This window comes from Camelus ferus, chromosome 11, assembly GCF_009834535.1.
Source record: "Camelus ferus isolate YT-003-E chromosome 11, BCGSAC_Cfer_1.0, whole genome shotgun sequence".
NCBI lineage: Eukaryota > Metazoa > Chordata > Mammalia > Artiodactyla > Camelidae > Camelus > Camelus ferus.
Genome location: NC_045706.1, coordinates 8,227,951 through 8,248,290, shown reverse-complemented (window position 1 = coordinate 8,248,290; position 20,340 = coordinate 8,227,951). Strand labels below are relative to the sequence as shown.

Genomic DNA, 20,340 nt, shown 5'->3' with positions numbered 1-20,340 from the left:
TCTGAAGTAAGACTTGGCAGGAGCTGGAATAGTGGCTGTAATTTGGAAGTAGCGATGAGCACCAGCACTATTTCAGCTGTCGTTTGATGATTGCTGTGATTTCTTTCAACACCGCTGTCACTTGTTCCCTACATGCATAACTGGAGGGAATGCCATGTTTCAGTCAGAGGCCAGTGAAATAAAAATATATTTCCCCCTCATCCAGATTCATGAACTTTTGCTGTTTTATCCACAAGGGTCTGCAGACCCCAGGTTTGATCGTCAGTACTTCTAAGTGCAACAGAACTCTGGGCAGTTGAGTAAGAAACAGATCAGACTCAAACTTCGAAAAGTATTTGGCAAGGCATAAATAACCATTATTCCATTCAAGTAGCAATTGCTGCTCTATACAAAAAAATGTGATGATGTGGTGCAATGGGTTATAACTGTGGAAAATCATTTTGATGGAGTGGGCACCAAAGCTGCAGAGGCTGAGGTCAACACTGAAGGGCAGGGGACAGTTGAAAATCATTGAAACCTTGGTCTGGGTGGTTAAAGGCAAGGCAAGGAAACATTTCCTTTATTAAAAACTGTCATGTTAAAGGGAAATTATTTTTCTGCCAAAAAGAATAGGTGCTGTCTTTCAATGCTTTGGTTAAAAGTGGATTCCATTCACTTAGCATAGATAGCCACTGTGTTTTACGATGAGCATCTTCCCTAGGCTCACCCCACACTTGTGTTCCACGTCGTACTGTGTAAAGGACATCTGCCTGTTATCTTGTGTCTAAAGTAACTGCTGTGTGTTGAACAGTCATACACTTTGTCAGTAGTGATACTGAGACTAAGGAGGTCACAGTTGTGTCAGCAGGGGAAAATGGGTATTGTAAGACCCACTGGCTTCTTAAGTTTCTCAGTGGTGGGCGTTCTGCTAAAGATAAACTTCGGTACAAAGGTGTTACATCGACTAAGAGACACAAAGCATTCTGCAGTGGGTTTAGTGAAGTAAATCTCCCCTAGAAGTAAGAAATGTGGGCAGTGTATTGCAGCTTTTGAAATGTAATAGACAAGTTTTGTGAGCTTTTGTGGAGATTGGTTAACCCGCTCTTTCATTCATTCAAATTATCTATCTATCTACCTACCTACCTACCTACCTACCTGTTTATCTATCTACCTATATAAAGGGCCTCATCCAAGACTCCATCACCAGCCAGGGAGGAAAATCACACCCACACTTCTCTTCCTTCTCCAGAACTCCATTCCTCTTCCCATTCTTTCTTTGTTCTTGCTGCTCCGGATCACTCTCTCCCCTGTGGTTTCTTAGCTACACCTGCCGCCCCCAGCCCCTTCACGCTTGGGTTTCTTACCCCTCTGCTCTTTGTCCTTCTTTTTAATTCTTGCTGTCTGTCTCATCAGGAAGAAGACAGTACTTCGTGTCTCCCCTTCCTCCTTTCCAGTCTAAAGTTTTCACATCCCAGCTGTCTTTTAATGAGAAAAAAGTGTTCCATGCAAATTTGCGCTGAACTGTCTCCTAATTCTCAAAACAAAATCAACTAGAAAAAATGAGATAATACACGTTTTCTTCTGACTGGCCAGTGTTTCTTTTTCTCAGGTGAATCAGGAGCAGAATACATCTACTCTTAGGCACAAAACTGCAAAGATTGACTGATACATAGGAGAGATTAACGGTGGTTTCAAACGTGGTGACTCTTGTTTCTTTTTTCCTCTTTTTATCCATAAACTTTTCTGTGTACTCTCAGGACTATTGAGAAAATGTACTGCAGTGTATTACTCCATTTGCTTTTTAATCCTGCAAAACTTGGCTTTGTTTCTTGCCTGTTCCATGACTTAGGCCTTGTATATATACCATCAGCTTCTCAGGAGCTGAACTTTGTCCCTGCACATGCTCTCAGGCATTTGGCAGATGCTCAGTATATTCTGTTAATTTTTTGGGGGTAAAAGGAAAGCACTAATTTCTTGAACAAGTTTATTGAGGTATAATTTACATACCAATACAGTTCATTCTTTTTGAGACTATAATACAGTGGTTTTCAGTAAATTTGCAGAGAGGTGCAACCACCACCACCGTCGTTTTGGAACATTTCCATCACCCCAGAAAGATCCTGGTACCCTTTTGCAGTCACTCCTCACTCTCACTCTCAGCGCCTGCAGCCACTGCTGTGCTTTCTGTCTCTGTGGACTTGTCTGTACTGGAAATTTCGAATAAACAGTTTCATACAATATATGGTCTTTTGTGGCCAACTTCTTTCACTTAGCAGTTTTTTTTTTTTTTGGTTTTGGTTTATGTTCAGGAAAAGACTTAATTCTTCATTTGTTTCCCTTGTACTAGAATTCTACAAAATAAAATTGGTAACAAGCTTTTGAAATTGGGTGATTTCTCTTTTCAACAAAATTGTAGCAAATCCATTGCTGATTTGAATTGTCAAGTTGAGGATTTGGGACACTCCAATAAGGAGACACACTAATGACAAGAATAGTTAGCTTTGCAATTTAACTACGTTACAGCTGCAACTGCTTCTGTTACAATCACTACTACTGTATTCTTAGGGGTCAGAGTAGTGATAGTCATTACCCTTTATTGAGCTCTTACTCTGTGGTGGGCACTGGCTGAACCCTTTATGTGAATTGCTTGATTAAGCCTTAGAAAACTCCAAAAGATTATTATTCACATTTTACAGGGAAGGAAACTAAGTCTGAGAGATTTTACCTGAGAGGTTAAAAACCACTTGCCCAAGATCACATAGTCAATAGATACCAGATGCTAGGGTTTGAAACTAACTAGTTCTTTCGGACTCTTTTCTTAACCCGTGTGCTGCCCTGTCTCTTACTAATGAGAAGCTGAAAAAAACAAAAGCACAGCTGCTTGCAGCCACTCCGGGCAGGCAGGGCGCTCTGCAGCCTGCCCCACGGCAGAACGCCCCTCACGGTGGTCAGTCAGCCCTGTTGTTGTCAGGTTTCCCTATCCAAGAAAGCGGAGAAATGGGACATTTTAAGAACGAGTTCCACCTAGAAAGTTTGTACTTCCTTGAAGGTAAAAGTAAATTATCTGAGAAATTTGTTTAGAACAGCTCATTGCCGGATACAGGAGATAGATATTAACAAGCCAGCTTGTTTTGGTTTTTGTTTTTAATGGAGGTATTGGGGGTTGAACCCAGTGCATGCTAAGCATTGCTCTACCACTGAGCTATACCCTCCCTGCAACAAGTCAATTTGTATTTTTGATCACAAGATAGTGAATTTTAAAATGTGCCGCTTTAATCTCTTGTTTTGGTGAAAGAAGTTATAAGAATGGGTTATAGTTATTCCCAAGGAGTCTGATGTTTCAGTACTTTACTTACCTTATGTGTATGTGTTCCCTATTCACTGGGGACTGTTCACAGCTAAGAAGAAACTTCCCAACTTGCCTGTCTTCTTGGAAAAATCCTCCTCGTGTCCTAAAATCTTCCCAGTCAGAAGCTCTACTCAGAACGACAAACAATAAACTGTCCTACACTCCCCTGCAAACATTTACAGATGAGGAGATAATGATCAAGGACACAGGTGGGTAATCTTCTCAGTTTCGCCTTATCAGTCCTCTGGTCATGACTTAGGTCATATGAAATCCCATGCCGTGTGACACGAGTGGTGGCTGTGTTCATCGAAGTTTGTGAATGGAATTTTTGACATTAATTTTAAAACATTTTTTTGAAAAACTAATACATGTCACTAATAAAAGAAAGACTTATTCGTATTTTTCCCCCACAGTTAAAAAATTTGCCCAGGAACAAATTGCTCCTTTGGTTTCAAAAATGGATGAAAAAGGAAAAATGGAAAAATCGATAATACAAGGATTATTTCAACAAGGGGTATGTAATTAATGCTTCTTCCAATTTCAAACTTTTATAAATACTTTCCAGTGTTAAAATGTATGAATACTTTTAAATTTAGAAATTTATATTTAGGCCTATAATTAACTCTTCATTTCCTAGTCAAAATAATCTATATTCTCTTTTAGATTGAGATCCTTGTTAAAGATTTTTTAAATTGAATTAGTATGTTAAATTAGAAATACTGTGCTTTTTAAGTAAAAGGTTAGAAGCAAGAGTGATTTCCTGAGAGCAGTGGTATCAAACCAGGGGCTGTTTTGTCTCCCACGGGACATTTGGTAATGTCTGGAAACGTTGGTTGTCTAAACTGGATGTGCTATTGGCATCTAGTGGGGTAGAGGTGGGGAATGTTGCTGAACACCCTGCAGTGCCCAGGACAGCCTACCAAGACAGAATTACCCACCTTACTAACGCCAAGGTTAAGAAACCCCACCTTAGTAAGGCTTCGCACTAGAGCATCTAATCTGATACCTATGTATGTGGACATCTCAGAAGCAAAAGGCAGTATCTGAATTCCACGTTAACCAGGGCAACCAATTTCCAACTTTTTAAAAGCCCTTTAATGGAAGCACGATATATATAAAGTGGATAAAAGTAGGAATGTTCTGGCTGTGGGTAGAGGGAGAGGTCATCAGCATAGGAGCTCCAAGGAGAGCATTTCAAAATCACTGTGCTCTCCCATCTCCCCCCTCTCTGTACGTGTGAAGTGATGCTTAATTTTTATTTGTAATCCTAGGGATATCCCAGAACTAATAGCTCCTGTTCAGAGGCATTGGCTTAAATCTTGTCCTTGTTTGAAAAGTAGCTTTTTCGATTTAAATGTTTCATTTCTTACTGTTTTAAAGAGCCCAGCTTTTTAAACATACCACGTATAGTCGTGATTTTTCCAACCTTCTCAACAAGAAAACTCTTGGGGAAATGGAATCTTATGTGGACCCACAGTGGGTCACACAGCATTTCTGAGTCCACTTCTCAGCCAGGTTTCATCTTCTCTGTGTGCAGAACCCCCAGGCTTCCCTGAGAGGTCTTGGGGTACCCCAGTTTGAATACCGTTCTCCTAAGGGGGTAGTGCTCGCAGTGGGGGTCATCTGCAGCAGCGAGTTGCCGGCCAGTTCCACCCCCTGCTCCTGCTGGGATGGAGCGTCCCCGAGAGAATCTGCTTTATTGCACATCCTGCACATCCTGTATCAACCACGTGTGATTCCTGACCTCTGTTGTCCCACTTCTGTGGAGGTCGCCTTCCGTAATAGCTGACAAAGACAGTGTATCCAATGTGGGAGAAATTGATGCCTTTTTTCGGGAAGCAGTGTCTTCAGATGACTACTAAAGATGTTACAGTCAGATGTTGTCAGGGCTTTCTCAGTCTTCAGGCACACCCCCACCCTTGAATTCTTCCTCTTAGAACATCATTCATTTCTGGTTCTCTCAGCATTTCAGTCCTCCTCCTTTGTGGTTCCACCTTCATAGCAGCGCAGCTTCCCATCAGCTTTTAAAACATAGCTGCCACACCCAGGCTTCAGCACAGTGGGATTCCATAGTGTCTGGAGAGAATAGAAATAGTATGCTTTTATCCAATAACAGTTTTGGGTCTTGAATTACATGTACACATGTGCTTTTTTATGAAATGAGGATACTTAAAAATGGAGTATTATGGACATTTCACGTTCCAGACTTAGGGCTAATTACTGAACAGTCAGACAGTTACTGGAAAGGCTTGCCAGAATTTGGCCATGTTCACCCGACACTTTGGGCCTTGGCCTAGTGTGATTCTAGGAAACACCACAAAATGTGGTCTGCTGACCATCTGGACTTGCTAAAATGGCCCCAAAGAAGAGGTCATTCAGCTATTATCTGCGCTGAAAGGGTCAAGGTAGGGGAGCCTGAGTTGAGTAGAAGAGATTGTGCCAAATGAAATTGGACATCCCACTGCTTTCTTCAGTTTCCTTATTACATATTTTCTCATTATTCCATTCCGTCATCCTTCAAAACATTTTACCTCTCGTTTTTGTTTTTTAGATCCCAAAAGGAAACAAATGATAGCTCTAGCATGTACTTTTATCCTTTCCAAATTTAGTTTCTGTTATAGATTTTGTTGTTACCTATAAAAGAGGAAAAGAGCTGTACCAAATTAAAATAAGATATACAAACAATTTAAAAATTAAGAACGTATGTGGTTACAGATTGTTTCTTAACTTCTTGCAGGAAATTTTCCCACATAAAAATAGCTTTCTTCATCTACGTTTCCTTGTTTTTCCTGTAGCTGATGGGTATTGGAGTTGACACAAAATATGGAGGAACAGGAGCTTCCTTTTTCTCCTGTATGCTGGTGATCGAGGAGTTAGCCAAAGTTGACGCGTCTGTAGCTCTGATGTGTGACATCCAGAACTCGTTAATTAACATGATGATTGGAAAACTTGGAACAGAAGAGCAGAAGGCTACCTATTTGCCCAAGCTAGTTACGGAACAAGTGAGTAGAGATGAGTTGTTGAAATGGATCTGATCTTTTCTAAATTTAGGGTGTTTTCAGGAGAAAAGCAGCTGCATTGTTGGCTGTTCTATCCAGGACCACAGCACAGCACCATTAATTACTCAAGCCATGCTCAATAAATTAATGCTGCTAGAATTAATGTTCTGCGTCTCATTTGCAACTCGAGAATTTAGAGAATAATCATCAGACAATAAAATTGTTTCTTTTTTTGTGCCAATTATATATTCTAATACCTTCGTTGGTAGTTTCATTTACATTGAGATGTCTTTCTACTGCCTAGGTCTTTAAATCTGCCTTAGACGAATAGTAGGGTATATTTTGGAGAATAAGACTGTCAGAATACCATCACTATTGTGATAAGTACAGACTTTTGGAAGTAGCTAAAGGCTTGATTTACAAATGTTTGTTTTGCTGTGAGTATTTGTTATGCAGAGTATAAATATAGTGATAATTTGGAATTTTTTCCCTGCACATGCAGGTAGGAAGTTTCTGCCTGTCAGAGGCTGGAGCGGGTAGTGATTCATTTGCTTTGAAGACCAGAGCTGATAAAAAGGGAAATTATTATGTCATCAATGGGTCAAAGATGTGGATTAGCAATGCCGAGGATGCTGGACTCTTCCTGGTGATGGCAAATGTGGACCCTTCCCTTGTAAGTTTGAAAAAAAAAAAAGCTGCTTCCCATTTCCCTCATCTTTTCTCTTCATTTCTTTTTCCTACTTCCATTTCCTTTTTAGGACTTAGTCTTAAATTCTTCATTGTCCTCAGCACTACGAAGATTAGACCACTGACATCTTTCTATGTTCTTATTTACTAATCACCTAAAACAAATATTGCTGACATAATTATTCGTTACATGGAAGACCATTAATCTCCTAATCTGTTATATAGGAAGCTAGCCTTGAATTTTATAGAATTTCAGATTTTCTGTTTAATAATGAAGAACATAAGTGCCTATTTAATACATTTTTAAGAATACTTAGTTGTATAACAAAATGGTAAAGACACCTTTTGTCTTTTCACTAGTGTAACATTTAATGAATTAAAATTTGAAGCTTTAAAATACGTGATTAAATTAGATTAAAAACATGAAATTCTTATTACCAGGTATACTTTAGTGTCACTTAATAACGTTAATAGCCACAACGGTTTCTGAAAAAATAAAATAAATCATTAGTTTCTGGATTTTGAATTTAAGCCCCTCCCATCATTCTTACTTCATAGTACACATGTTGCAGTTCTGAGTTCATTAATATTTACTGCTAAAGTCCATTTTTAGTTTTCTATTTACTTTGACGTCTTTGGAAACAGGGATCTTGTCAGTCCAAGTGGTGATAGAATTTAAAATCTTCATTTCAGGGGTATAGAGGAATTACCTGCTTCTTGGTAGATCGTGATACTGAGGGCTTTCATATCGGGAAATCGGAGAACAAAATGGGAATCAGAGCGTCTTCTACCTGTCCTTTAACGTTTGAAAATGTCAAGGTAAGTATCTTAGAATTTCCAGGAAAAGACTGATGTCAAATAGGCTTTGCCTGGAACTACAGGTGTGTGAGAAAGTATTAGGCGTGCCTAGGAGAGTACTTTGTAAAACTCCTGAACAATGTTCTTAGGTTGGGTCATGACCAAAGTTTGGCCACAAGAGTTTAGGCAAAGTCTGGTAACCTTTCTGCCCAGCAGCTGGCCTCAAGAGCCACTCTGAGAATTAATCTCGTAATTTATAAACTTGATGCTTGTGCACCAGACTCTGTTTCTGAGGAGGAAGTGTGAGGTTGGCACACTGAGGCCACAAGGTGGCGACGTTGCTCAGCGAGAGTGGAAGACGACCAGCCGCATCCAGTTCAGGGCTGAGAATGTTAAAAAAAAAAACAACAAAACGAGGTTATGTTAAAACCAGAAGGCTTATACTTTAGGCCTTTACACTTTACATAGACAGGACAGGATGTGATGGATTTTCTATCACCCAGTGGAACGTGATCTTTTCACTTATTGGTGATTGTGTGTGTGCTCATGGGGTGTCCTTATGGACATCATGTGAGCCCCACTACTTCACCCCCACTGACTGTCTCTCTTCCCGTTTTCCTTTTTCTTTCTCCATTCTACCCATTCTCCCTCCCAACTGCCCACATTATAAAGCTAAGTATTTTTTTTATTATTTCTAGTCTAGATTTTTTTTAAAGTATGAATGAACATTTTAACGTATTTCTTCTCTCCTCCTCTCTCCTCCCTTGTGCACACATGCATATGTACCCCCACACGCCTCAGCTGATTTCTGTGTGGGTAATAGTCTCAACAGAAGGAAGGTTTACTACCCTTGCTTTAGCAAGTACTTACGTATTTTCTGTAATTCCTAATATCTTATCTCACATTATAGCATACAAATAAGAGTTGGGCGGGTGGGTGTTATTTGTTTATGTGACTAACTGTATGAGAGTCCCTTTTTCTAGATTCATTCATTCATTCGGCACATGTCTGTGCTGGGCTCTGGAGGATGCCGTGGTGAACCTATCCCTCGGAGAGCATGTGGGAAACGGTTTAGAGGGAGACAGAGAAATAGCAGACAATTTCCTCAGAACTTAATAAATACTATGCTGGAGTAATGTCACACAAATTAGGGCTATATGTGCATTTAAAAATATACAATCAAAGTGAATTGTATCAAATTAAATTGAGAAATAACTGCACATTTTCCTTTTCAGGTTCCAGAAGCCAATATCCTGGGACAAGTTGGCCAAGGCTATAAGTATGCCATAGGGAGTCTTAATGAGGGCAGGATAGGAATTGCTGCACAGGTTAGTCACATTCAGCCCTTTAACTTGATTCTTCCACAGTGTGAGTCAATTAAAATGTAAAAAGGAAAAAAAAATGCAGTGAAACCAGCGGGTGTTTGGAAGCTTGCAAACACAAGATGGCGTCCTTCCCTTCCAGGAGGTAAAAGAATAGCTTCTGGCTGTGATTTTTTTAAAATTCCACTTTGGTTGGTTATATGCTGTCCCGAGAACCAAACAATGGCTTAGTGGTAACAGGTTTTTGCTTTGAGACCATTAAAGTATTATCTAATCCCTGGATCAAAAACTTCTAAAATATATTATAAATTAAATGTTGTGTTTTTTAAATCAACTTTTCAAAGCATATAGTTCATTTTGAAACTTTTAAAATTAAGAATGAATAATGTTCTACTATGTAGTAAGTCTATAGATAATGAAAGATTTGCTGCTTAGTGTTTGGCATGTGAAAATCAGACAATTGTGACACTCGAAATAGTGATAGTTACATAACATGAGAACTATTTAGTTTTATACCAAATTTGCCCTTTATATAGTATATTAAAATTTTCTATTAGGTATTAACTGTTATTTTCTACATTAAAAAAATGAGTAAGTTCTTTGGGTTTTTTTATGGACTATGTCATTTTTGTAGATGCATATGTCTACATACACGGGTAGATGTATGTTTGTTTTTAATCAGTGAGTATCCAAAATTCAAAGACTTAATAGATTTTTGAGAATGTTGCATATATTAGCTATTGGAATAGTTAAATTATAGTTTTACTCTAGATTTTTCTTACTCCTGTTAATTTGCTAACAAAATACTCTTCGATCAAAACTGAACCCATGTTTTCCACAAAGCTAGAAATAAAACAAAACAAAAAGGTTTTCCACAATGCTAGGTGAAGAGAATTGGCTTGTCTCTTCTTTTTAAAGTTTTTCTATGATTCAATTAGGTCAGATGCAGCATTAAAAATTACAGTGCCAAAACCTCCTTCTTCCCAGACATATAAATACTATAGATGTTCTAGCAGTAAATACATAGTCTAGACTTCAGTTACTCCAGGTTGTCTGATAACCCAATTGAAAGTTAAGGTCAGAAAATAAAGTTTAAAAAAGTGAAGGTTTGATAGTTATTATTTCTTGATTAATACTGTGGATACCTTTTAGAAAAAGAGGCACATATAAGTGTGAACTGAAGGCATCTGTCCTTGAAACTATAGTTGAAAAGAAGTTAGTTTTTCTGTATTTATACTGAAAACATTTTACAGGGATGGAGAAGCCTGTTTTTGGTTGACAACTGATAATTTCAATTTTCATGTCAATACTCCATATTATTAACTGTAGTTATAAGGGTATAGTGACATCACCTTCCCTCATAGCCAAAAGTGCAGGGAGTCCCTGCCTCACTTGTATTTGCTTTTTGGGTTTTGTTTTGTTTTAGTTTGAGTTTTTGTCCTTTAATTTTTAGCATAATATTCTCTTCTCCAGAAAGTTCAAAATAGAAGGCTAAAGAAGAAGTTGAACACTAAAGAAATACTGATAAGTTTGTGGGTATTACCCCCCCCAAAGCTTTAACTACTGATTTTGTTTTTCTTTTCCTAAAATCTACATGGTTTGACATGATTAGATAGTGATTTAATAGCTACCTAATGTTGAAATTTAGAAACAATTTCTGAGCTTGACTAATTCAATAGATACGGAGTTGGTTAACAATGTGACAGTCCAGCTAAAATTGTCACCACATCCTGATTTGTTCTTCAAATGTATAAAGTGTTGTTTTTACCAGATGCTCTGTATCAGTTGTTTTCAACTCTAGCTGTGCGTTAAATCATTAAGGAGTTGTTAGAATGCTGATTCTTAGGACACACTCACCCCCCTACACACATACATACCCAGCCCCCCGTGCCGAAGGTTTGGATTCAATTCTTAGACCCCCACATTGGCATTTTTTTATTGAGTTCCCCAGATAATTCTAATGTGCTGCCAGGATTGAGAAACACTGCTCTTTTATGTTCTGATGCCCTGTCCACCAAAGTTCTTATTAATCCTGATCATATGCAAATGGGCAGGAAGGTAGAAGGTTAAGAAGTGACCTTCCACACTTGACTTCTAGAAGGACTAGAGGGACCTACCTGACAGTCTTTGAGGCCAGTTCTGAGCAAAATTTCCAAGGCTCGCTTTGTGCCTGGAGAATCAAGCTTAAAGGAGAAGAGTTCTAAAAAGTGTGCTTGTAAGCACAGCCATGCCAGGAGAGGTACCTCCAAGCTGCAATCAAATATCCTCATCTTCATAGGAAATCACTAATTTTCTCCCAATTACTAGAAGTTAGGTTCTATAAATGCAGTGAGTGAAGGTCATTAACATACACCTCACTTTGTTGGTATCTCTGTTCTTTCTCTACCTCAACTTTTCGGTTTGCCTGTAAAAAGAATGTATGACTTGAATAATTAGAAAGTATAAACTTATAACAAATAAGAAATTCTAATTTTTTTTAACAGATGCTGGGACTGGCTCAAGGATGTTTTGACTACACTATTCCATATATTAAAGAAAGGGTACAATTTGGCCAAAGAATATTTGATTTTCAGGTATGGAATTATTAGCATCTTTCTACTGTGCTGTATTCTCCCACCTTCCTGTTAATGAAGAGTTTTGTTATAAAGCTGTGGAAAGAATCCCCGTGGGGATTTTAATGGGAGAGGAAGGAATAGGCCTCAGGGTGTGTACCTGTGACTTCCTTGACTTTCTCCACGGGCAGAACAGTTGTCCTTGAGGCCGGGCTATGTTATGATTCAGAGTATCATGCTGAGCACTTGGGCGCTGCCTCCTCACTGCTTCCAAGTTCCAGGGCATGGGGTCTGCAGTCCGACTGCCTGAGTTCAAATCCTGCTTCTTGTCTTACCAGCTTTAGGCCTTGAGGTTTTGAGGGAGGCTTCTGATCTCCTTTGTACAAGGGAACCAGCGTTTCCCTGTATGTACGGGATCGGGGGTTGGGAGTGAGGGAAGAGGGATCAGGTGCATGAATAGGTATGATTATGACACTTATCAGGATGCCTAGGGTGGGTAATTAAAAGAAAACTATTACTTTTATGTATCTATGTGAAGCTTTGATGAAAGTTAGTAGAATTTTTCCTAACTACTTTATTGCATTAGAGTGATTTGGTTTTTGCTTTGTGTTTGATTGTTCGTTTTTTATTCGCATAGCTGTATCAAGTGTGTTCTTGTGTCAGGCCTTGTGTTTATAACCTAGTTAGGAAATCTTTATTCAGAAATGGTGAGTCCTCGTAGGGCCAGACGTGCCAGAGTCACTTTTCTCCCTCTCCTGGTGCCTAGTATTGTAAGTAGACTAAATGACAGATGGTAACTGTCAGTTTAATTCAAAAGAACGTACTTTTTGAAAATAATTAGAATTTCTGCATTCCACACAAGAAGTCATAAACAATTTCTAGAATGGTGATACTGTGTTTTAGAACAGTGATTGTTCTTGAAATAGACAAATTAACTGATGGGGCGTATTCTGTTCTAGAACAGTGATTGTCTATTCTTGAAATAGACAAATTGACAGAAAGACCAGGATTAGACTCATGTGTAGATGGCAGTTTGATGTGTAATGTATAACAATGATGGTGTTGCAGATCACAGAGTGGAAATTTTCTCTCCTTGTGGAAAAAATGAAATTGGATCCCTACCTCATGCCATACACAGAAAATAGATTTCATAAGTTTTAAAGGTATAATGTAAAAAGCAAAATTTTAAGTTTTAGGAGAAAATATAGGGGAATGTCTTTATGACCTCATGTTTAGGCAAGGATTTTGAAAACAACAGCCAGAAAGGACTAATCATAAAAGATAGTAAGATTGGTGAATTTGGTTACCAACTTTCTTTTCCTCAAATGATGCCATAAAGTAAACAGACAAATCATAAGGAGGACGGAGTTTGCTCTACATATGGGTTAGTGGGTATTCAGTTTATTATTTTGCTTCATAACCTATATACATGTAGCATCATCTTTTTTGTGTGTATCGAATACTGCAAAAAGTGAAGAGTCCTATTAGGATATTTGCGAGCAATCTGTTTTTCTCCAGCTTATCCCTCTTTTTGTTTAGAGAAGGCCATCTCTGAGATTACTGAGTAATTGCCTTGAGGTACCCTGACTTAGCATTCATCACACAACATCATAATTATTTAACAGTCTGTTCTCCCTGCTGGACTAGATAAGCCATGAGAACAAGGAACTCTGACTGTGAGTTTCAATGTGGTGTCTCCATTACTCAAGCCAGCACCTGGCGTATAGTAGGAACTCAGTAAATATCCAGGGAGATGGATATGTAGACACATTTTAGGTTATAATACACTTAATTATGCCTGTATTTCCAGGAAATTGTTTATAACTATAAACTGTTAATATTCATATTCTCACTAATTCACTCATTTTTTTCTAACATTTAATGTGTGCCTAATCACCATCTAAAATTTCAAAATGGCAACTGTTTCTTGAGTTTTTTCTTTTAAACAGTTATTCTTGTGTCTTCTGCAACCCTAAAGAAACTGCTACCTGTTCATAGAAATTTCAGTGGAGTCACTTTAATAAAGCTAAAGAAAACTGAAATGTCCAATATCCCTTCATTACTTTGCAGCTTACAATTTTAATGCCTTGAGGCTGTGTGCAGAATTAAGGTTTTCTTAATTAAAGCAAATAAGAAATATCTTTGAATTTTTGCTTTGCTGGGATTTAGTTCAAGCTTAATTTTGATCGTAAAACAGGCTGATAATTATTAAGTATAGCAGTTAATTTCTAAACCTGATTTTGTGATCATTTTTGTGATCATTTATTTTTTAAATCTTGACAGTTATAAACATGAATTTGAAAATTTTCTAAGAAGGAATACATGTACTATCATTTTATTTTAGATTGCAGATTTTAAACCATTTTTACAAAATGAATGTGAATTTGGTGGGGTGGATATATTTCTAATCTGTCAGTAGTGTTCCATATCCAGGCAGGACTTTGATGATGAGCTGTGTTTTGGGAAACCATAATTTTCTAACTTGGGCCTGAATATTACAGGGGCTCCAACACCAAGTGGCTCATATGGCCACCCATCTGGAAGCAGCAAGATTGCTAACGTACAATGCTGCTAGGCTTTTGGAAGCTGGAAGGCCATTCATTAAAGAAGCATCTATGGCCAAATACTATGCATCAGAGGTAAAAAAAAAAAAAAAAGTAATTCAGTCTCTTTTTTAAGATATTTATTAACCTTTTGATTTAGGAGTGTTGGTTGAGCATTTGTTTTTCAAGTAAAATAACATGGACCTTCCAGTTCCTACACCAGAAATGCAAAAAAGTAAGGCTGCCGTAGGAAGATGCTTTAATTCTGTGAGATCTGTGTTTTCATGTGATCTTAAGTGGAAACCAAGTCTCCAGCTCAGGTCAAACAGCCACCCTGAATCCCTGCACGAGCCTCATCTGAACGACAGCGTTGTAGCCATGATTTCAAGTTGGGGCAGTGAGTGCTGTGGAGATAATGTGAAATAAAACACACCAGGATGAGGCTGTCTGTGCGTTTAGTGCTTCCTGCTCATACTTGTACATTCTGTATGTGACACTTTGGACTTTGGCTGAAACTTGGCCTCATCCTGGGGCTGCTGTTTCCCAGCCTCGGCAGTGTATCTTGCTCATTCCGTGGCTTCAGATACTCATTTAACCTCTTCAGTGCCCAGATTTCATCCTCTGCCTCAGCCTCCCTCCTGAGTTCCAGGCCAAGAGATCCGGTTTCTGCTGTGCTCCTCACCCCACTGCACCAGTCATGGACCAGAGTCCTCCCAGAGCCCTCCGTTCCCTCGGTCCCCACGATCCGACCCCTAAATGTTTCCTGAATTTAAGTTTTCCTCTCCCTTGGTACTACTGCCTGTCTAGTCCAAGCTGCATAGTCTCTTTACCAAACCACTGCAGCCACCTTCTAATCTCTTGTTGGTCCCTGTCTCTTCTTCCAATCCAATGTCCCTTTTCAGGGTGTCCATGAGGCCATGCCACTCTCCAGCCTTAAACCCTTCAGCGGCTTCTCATAGCACACGGGACCTTTTTATTAGTTTCTTATTGCTGCTTTTAACAAATTGCCAAAATTTTAGTGGCCTGAAACAGTACAATTCTGTATCTCACAGTGCTGGAGGTCAGAGGTCTGAAGTGAGTCTCACTGGGATAACATTAAAGTGTCAGCGGAGCTGCCTTTCTGGAGGCTCTAGGGGAGAATCCATTTCCTTTTCTTTACCAGCTTCTAGAGCCTACTTACTTACTTTGACTTATAGCCCCTCCTCCATCATCAGAGCCAACAGTGCAGTGTGTTCAGATCTGACTGCTTCCTGTTTCCGTGGTCACATCCCTTCTCTGCCTCCCTCTTTCCCTTATGAGGACCTTGTGATTACAGGGGACCTGCCCACATAGTCCAGGAGCATCTCCCCATCTCAAGGTCCATAACTCAGTCACATCTGCAAATCCCTGTGCTGTGAAGTAACAAAGATTTTTACTTTCTGGGGATTATCCTGGGGTCCCCTTTGGGCACCAGTACATTATTCAAACTGCTCACAGTCACATACAGCCCACCTGTCCCTACGTTCCCCTTTCACAGCTCACCCTAATCCCCGCCCATCGGCCCTCGGGCCCTTGAGGTTGGTGAACCCAGAATCCCCTTGAAGCCTTTCCACATGTCAATCCTCAGCTTAAAATGTCCCCTAACTCACCCTTTAGTTCTCAGCTAAGCTGAAATTTCCTCCCTTAGCCCCCATGTAAATCATGTCAGCTTTCCTAGCAAGCTCTTTTTGCCCCATAGAGGTTTTCAGTTTCTGTGACTGTGGTTCAATGTCTGTCTCTTCTGAATAACCACCAGGACCCAAAGGGCAGTGACTGGCCACCCCCCACTATTGTGTGCCCAGTGGCTGGCAGAGTGGGTGGTGTAAGAAAGCCCTTGGTTAATATTTGCTGAATAAATGATACCTGTCAACAAATTTATGAGTCTAAACAAATATCCTAATTTTCTTAAGAAAATAAGAATTTTGTGAGTTAATGGCATATTTGACATAAATGATGTAGAGAATGGGACTAAAGATGCTAATTTATAGAATAACTTCAATCCTTCCAATTGCCAATAACAGTGAATCCATGTAACTAAGAATATTCCACAAGAGTGTTTGTAATACATGAGTTACGTGGTTTCAGCGTGTGACTTGCTGCTTGTTTTTGGTAGATTGCAGGCCTGGTAACTAATAAATGCATCGAGTGGATGGGAGGAGTGGGCTACATCAAAACTTACCCCGTGGAAAAATACTTCCGAGATGCAAAGATTGGTAAATAGATTTTCTTTACATTTGTTTTCTTTTATTTGACTCTGTGGATGTTTTAGGCTGTTGTATTTGTTTGATTTTTTTTTTTATTACTGGTGCCCAAGCAAAGGCAGCTTTAATCTCTTCAGTTACTATGCTTATTGGCTCTCCTCTTCTTGTGGTTGGGTTTTTCCCCAACTTCTTCCTTCAAAAAAATAGATTTTTATTTTAAAAAAGTTAAAATTGCCTTCTTAAATGCTTAAAGGCCTTTTAAAGGCTTTTCAGTAAGACCACAGCAAAATCTGTCTTAATTTTTCTTTTACTAAAAATGTTCATTTTTTTCAAAGATTTTTTTAAACTGAAGTATAGTTGATTTACATAATGTTAATATTTTGATCAGTTTAATGCTGTTCTGTGAAGGTCAGCTCTAATTTTAGAAGCTGAGAGCCTAATCAAGTCCCGCTGCACCACCACCAGGTGAGAGGAGGGAAACACAGCAGTGGTGAGAGGGCCCTGTCCTGCGGAGCCATCCCGGCTTGTGCATTGATAGTTTAGGAACGGAAATACTTCAGCTGTTTAATACTGACCCTGGAAATCTGTAAACCAAATAGAAAATTGTTATTTCTCAGGCAAAATTACTCTGTCAAATAGCACCATATTCGGGGGACACTGGACAATGGTCCTGGTAACAGTTACAGTAAAGGCAGAGGTCATGTTTGTGGAGCTGTTCCTTATATAGATCCTTAGCTATGGCTCCACTCCTAATTGTTTCTTTCCTCCCTTTTGTTTAAGGTACAATATATGAAGGGGCTTCAAATATCCAGCTGAACACCATTGCAAAGTGTATCGACAGAGAATACTGACAGCCATGCGGGCGGCCCCCCCCCCCCCCCCCCGATGTCTGTGGTGTAAAGTGTTAAGTACTGTGCCTTGCTGGGGGTGGACGCCTCCGTGACAGTGAACGACTTTATTTAGGCCCCTCCATCTTGGATCTTGAGGTAGACCTTTTCTGTTTTTTCTTTCTCATCTGCTTAACTTAGGCACAGGCAGTCATTTTTAGAATTTGGGAAGAAATACATCCGTGTTTTCTCTAAAACTTTTAAAAATTCTATATGCATTGTCATTCTAGCTTCAGGGTGCACGGAAGCTTCGCTCTGTGTCAGTGTTACAGACATGGCCGTGTTATATTCCCACCGTTGTGCATCAGTCAGATGTTTGTGGTGGTTGGCGGTTCTATAGGACAGAGTCAATTCTAAGTTGTTATACTGGGTAGAAACTGATAAAAATTTATTTAGAAAAATCTAGAAGTTTTAGTTCTAAATTTTGGAGAATGAGCAGAAAATGAGGGTATAACTCTGTGGTTCATATAATTGAAGAAAACATTATTTTACAAAAGGAAAGCGATATAATTTGTTACTATAATTGACCTGTATGAAAGATGTGTTTCATGGTTTCAACAGATCATTTTAAAAACAAGTCTCTCTATATTAATTTTCAAGTATAAAGTTTAAATATTTTGGTTTAATAATCAAAATATATTCAATATTGTAATATTCATTTTATCAACGATACAGTTTCTATATTTAAATGGAATACTGTTTTCTCAAACTTAGTTATTGGGCTCTATCATGAATAGTAATTCAGAAATTATATTTTGGTTCATTGATTCTCAAGAGGAAGTGTCTTGCCCCCATAAAGAAGTATATGGAAATCTTGTAAGGAATGGGGGCTGGGGGGGTTGTGCAGTTTGAAAAGGATATTTGGTAATATAGAAATGACAAAAATAAATCTGTGGTTTTTCAGTCAAATTATAGAAGGGCAAAGCTCAGCAAAATATATAGCTGGTGATGCCATTTCTTCAGTATGGGGGATTCGCAATCAGAAGAAAAGAACCCACAGGGTACTGGCCCTGAGTCCCGTCTGGACGGAGGTGGACAATAAATTTTCTAAAAAGGGGGCACAGGTTAGAGACATTGAATAATGTGTTTAGGCTCATACAGTTGCTTAAAGTCATCACTACTGTTGAATAGGAAGCATGTTAGTACTTTAATGAAAGGGTAATGTTTATTAAAAAACTTGACATTTTCAAAGTAATTTTGCTTTGCACATTCATGTTTATTGAATTGGGTTAATTTCTATAATGCAAATCATAGTTAGATATTCAGAATTGTGTAAATGCAATTGAAAAAGGAATTACTTTAAAATATTAAGAAGAAATATGGACAAATTTAGACCTTGCATCAGAAGAGATAAAGTCTGCTTGACTCTCAGGTAGGGAGCTGATGGAAACCACTCATTCAGTCTTTCAGAACAAAAAGACAGTAATCCAATAAGGAAAGTAGGGGATAGATGAAATGCCCTAAAGCAGGGCTTGGACATCTTTAATTTCTGTGATTATGTGAGAATTAGGTGAACTTTTCAGATAATGAAGTGGAAGCCAACTTTAGTAAAAAGAACCCCAGCTTCCTCCCCTGCAGTTGCAAACATGTGAGACCACAGCAAACCTCGTGTTCAGATGAGCAGCATGAAGGAGGCTCCCATGCACATCTGGACCTTGAATTTATATTCACATTGATACAGTTCTAATTGTGTTTATATTTTTTATTCATGTTCATAATAACAGTTGAAAATTAATAAAAGTTCTCCTGTTAATGAGTAGTGTTATTGTACCATTTACCAAAGAGGATGCGAGTTTTCCCTGTAGTTCTTCCATCATAGCTTCTCTTAATAACCGTGACTCTGGGAGTCTGTAAAAACTCTCTGGAGTTCGTGTCTAGTGGAGGACAAGCTTGTTTACCTCTGGAAGCCTGTCATTATTGTCTGTCAGTTTGAGGACAGGGCTGCCACAAGCTCAGAAGGAAGAGACTTGAACACAAGCACCAAGTCGTATTTGTGTCGTCAGAGCTGGACTCAACTGCCCAGTTAGTATTGTTAGAAATTTCATTTTACAACACAAAAATGAGTCAGTGCCAAAGATTTTAGAATAATGGAAAGTTAAATCTAGAAAGACTGTAGAGAACCACCCAGCCAACTCTCTCATTTTAGAAGTGAAGGATTTATGTAGCCACACTGCTTGCCCAAGGTCATCCATCCAGGGACAAGGAGAAGACAAGGATCCAAGTGTGCTGGCTCCCGATTCAGTGCGCTTCCTACTATTTAATGTCTCTGTTCAACAAATTTTGGATTTCATCCTTGTTATATTTCAGTACTCCTACCGATTTATTTTAGGTTTAGCTGAGAAAGAATTAACATTTCAGAAGTGTTAAGATTGATCAGTGTCATTACTTACATATATTAATCACCTGCCAAATACACTAGCTCTCCTAGGATGAAGCTCGTGTGTCAGATGTAAAGATTGTTTGATCATTTGGCCTTATGGTTATGATGTGTTTTAATAAATATACTAGTTATGTCCTTGCTGACCTATTTTTGCTGAACTTTCATAAAGTGAATCTTTTGTTGTGATGGCACATATCAGACTAATCGGTGTTACAGAGTCAGTATTCTGTGAAGAATAAAAAAATAAAGCAGTAACTGGAGACTTTTGCTACTCTGACAAAGCAGAAGTATTTGTTATACGTACAGAAGAAGTAGAAAAGTCATGGGCTCCTCCTGCAAGGTAGATACAGCAGCTTTGTTTACCAGGCTGGCGGCTTGCCTCTCAGGTAAGCCAATTTTCTTCGTTTTCAGGGAAGCAGTGTTAATGTAGACCAAGTTTAAATTCTTGATGCTAAATAAAGTTTTACCAGAGGACCCTCTTTTTTTTTTCTTTTAAGCAAAATAAGCATCTCTTCACTAGAGAGGTCCCCTCTTTTGAGCACATCTTCACGGTGTAGCTGTTACCTAGCTGATTGTTACGCCTGTGCCTTATGGTAGGACTTTGGGAAATTTTATATTGTTGCAC

General features: G+C 38.8%; 1 protein-coding gene across 1 annotated transcript in view; it reads left to right on the top strand.

Annotated features, from left to right (window-relative positions):
• ACADSB (acyl-CoA dehydrogenase short/branched chain) overlaps positions 1 to 19,992 on the top strand; it is a 28,535-nt gene extending 8,543 nt beyond the window's left edge. The window contains exons 2-11 of the mRNA XM_006188720.3: positions 3,378 to 3,537; positions 3,742 to 3,842; positions 6,124 to 6,330; positions 6,830 to 7,000; positions 7,708 to 7,833; positions 9,048 to 9,140; positions 11,618 to 11,707; positions 14,188 to 14,325; positions 16,361 to 16,460; positions 17,229 to 19,992. Of these exons, the coding sequence (XP_006188782.1) occupies positions 3,378 to 3,537; positions 3,742 to 3,842; positions 6,124 to 6,330; positions 6,830 to 7,000; positions 7,708 to 7,833; positions 9,048 to 9,140; positions 11,618 to 11,707; positions 14,188 to 14,325; positions 16,361 to 16,460; positions 17,229 to 17,299 (1,257 nt within the window). The 3' untranslated portion in view covers positions 17,300 to 19,992. The remainder of the gene's footprint in view (positions 1 to 3,377; positions 3,538 to 3,741; positions 3,843 to 6,123; positions 6,331 to 6,829; positions 7,001 to 7,707; positions 7,834 to 9,047; positions 9,141 to 11,617; positions 11,708 to 14,187; positions 14,326 to 16,360; positions 16,461 to 17,228) is intronic.
• Positions 19,993 to 20,340: the final 348 nt, after the last annotated feature.